The 2539-nt window shown below is 31.4% G+C and overlaps 1 protein-coding gene across 1 annotated transcript; it reads right to left on the bottom strand.

Annotated features, from left to right (window-relative positions):
• Window positions 1–1127: 1127 nt before the first annotated feature.
• Window positions 1128–2231, bottom strand: LOC125869321 (zinc finger protein GIS3-like). The gene has a single exon (XM_049549891.1). The coding sequence runs from the start codon at window positions 2093–2095 to the stop codon at window positions 1457–1459; it is 639 nt and encodes a 212-aa protein (XP_049405848.1). The 5' UTR covers window positions 2096–2231; the 3' UTR covers window positions 1128–1456.
• Between the last annotated feature and the right edge of the window lie 308 nt (window positions 2232–2539).

The following is a 2539-nucleotide window of genomic DNA, read 5'->3' as shown; positions in this document are numbered from 1 at the left end:
CAAACTCAGGTATACCTTAATTGTTTGGAAATTATATATATAATTAATATAAGACATATATATCGTGAATATAAATATTTTTACTTAAAAATACATTAAAATATATTAAAATATACACATAAAATAGTCAAAGGAAACTTCAATATTTATAAAATTTGTTAGTTAATTTTGATTAAGTAATATGTATTCTTAATTTAATTATAATAATTAGGTTTAAATTATTTGATTTATCATAAATATCAAGTGTGAATAAATATGTTCGTAGAATGTTGTAGTATTCTTGTCTAATCAACTTTGGCAAGTCCTCTTGTTAAACAAAGTGTTCCTTTTTTCTTCCTAATGGTTTTCCATCATCATAATACATACAAATTAATTAAAACACTTTTAATCAAGGGAGACCTTAATCATGCTAATTAACTTTCTTTGTTGTTGATTGAAAGTGATGACAATATTATTTTTCAAAGATCTCCCAAATCTTAATTATGGCCCACCAACTAGTGTTTATCAAGATTAATCAACCAATAAGAAGTTATTATATTGATTTTTAAACATGAAATTATATTATATTTGTGACATGATCCCATCATAATGTACAAAATAAATATAATTAAATCATTAACTTTCCAGTCATCTTATAACTTCCTTTTTGGAGCCATTACTTTAGAAGGATCCTAAAAGAGATTTAAAGATAATATCCCAATAATTCTGACTTAATTTTCAAGTTGTTATCTCCTTTTTTGAAAATTATATTTAATTATAATTAAGGTAATGGCAATCCCATCAAAACCTTTTTGATTTTAAAATAACAATTAATAATACTAATTAGGAAAACCCGTGAATTAGGAGGGGATTAGCAAGAAGACACATGGTCACTCATGCAATAAAACAAATTTAATTTGCTATTGTGTTATATTAAAAAAAAAAAAAGTTGACACTTAAATACATGTCATGCAAAAACAACTAACTTGGTTCGGTGAATCAAGATTTAATCAGTGGCGAAGTTAATTTTTTTTTCTGATCTGTTCTAAATACAAAAAGTAAATACAGAAAGAAATCAAATATATTTAACAACTATCATATAAAAAACAAAAATAAAGAAGACAAAAATGAAATAAAATCAGCAAATGCACATAATGAAATTTTTTTTCTTTGATATATTGAAAAATTAAATAAATAATTTGATCATGTACAAGATCCCATTTTTAGGATAAATTATAATTCTACTCTCCTATAGATTATATCCAAGCCAAGCCGTGAGCCGACATAAATTCACAAATAGACACTTTTCAGTTCTTATAATTGAAATTCGAAAATTTCACTTGTGAGATTTGAAATCTTGGCCAATTTTCAAAGGCATAGTCGAAATGTCTTGAAATTTCAACGGTGAAATTTGAAATTTTATGACGATAACTATTTTTCAAAGGTAGAAAAAACGAGTGGCCAGTAAACGCTATTTCTATGACCCGGCTGGTGCAAGGCTTAGATGTAGATCCAATCCAAACGGGTCATCACAATTGGGCCCAAAATCCGGTCTAGAGAAACTACTCAATGATGGCCCATTATTTCCATCAACTCTACCACCATGGGCCTTAACATGTTGAGGCCCAACACTTGTTAAGTTGGGCTCCTCTATACCGCCAATATAGTGAAAGTTCGCTACGCCTCTCCCTCCATGTGACACATGGAAGGATGGTGGAGCGCGTGGTACATAAACCCACGATGGATTTGACCCCGCCGGGTACACCACAGTACCCGGCGGAGTGAGGAGGTGAGATGGCGGAGCGAACGCGGAGATAATCGGGTTCCTCATATAAGCATTTCTACTAGCTTGAATTTGGGCACGTTTCAATTGTTGCCTTTCTTTTTTGTGAGCATTTTGATGTCCACCTAAAGCTTGTGAATTTGCAAATTCCCTAGAACAATATTGACACTCATATTTCCGGCCATCGATCGCCGGAAACTCACCGGATTCCGGTGACCCCGATGACGTTTTTGTAGACTCAACCTCTTGTTCCTGATCTTCTATAACGTTGAAACCAAATAATTTTAATCGTCCACTAGTATTAGAACCTGCGCGATATTCCAATTCCGCCATATAGATGTTTCTCCTTAAATATGTATGTGTGTGACTATAAGTGTATATGTGAAATTAATGAAGGAGAAGGTGAGACAAATAAAAATGTAAGAGAATTTTGAAACAAATGAGAAGGCGATAGGGAAATGAATGCATGTATAAGTTATATTATATAATACAAAGTTTGGAAGGGTTTTAATATTTTAATTTAGCAAAGAGAATATTTTATTATAAAGTAAGAGAGAGAAAAATAGTTTGTTGCGGACATCACAAGGAGAAGTTTAGGAACATCAACAAGTTAAAGAGTGACTAAATTGGGACCCACTCGTAAAATATTTACGCGTACTCGATATTTTATATTTTGAACTTTTTTGTATTTGTATAAATATTAAGTAGGTAAATGCATGCATGTGATACTCATGATGGAAGACAGATCGATGAGGATGGGTCAAGAGAAGGACGGGC

The sequence above is a fragment of the Solanum stenotomum genome, chromosome 6, assembly GCF_019186545.1.
Source record: "Solanum stenotomum isolate F172 chromosome 6, ASM1918654v1, whole genome shotgun sequence".
In the NCBI taxonomy this organism is placed as follows: Eukaryota; Viridiplantae; Streptophyta; class Magnoliopsida; order Solanales; family Solanaceae; genus Solanum; species Solanum stenotomum.
The sequence above is the reverse complement of the archived record's forward strand: the minus strand, read 5'-3'. Positions and strand labels throughout refer to the sequence as shown.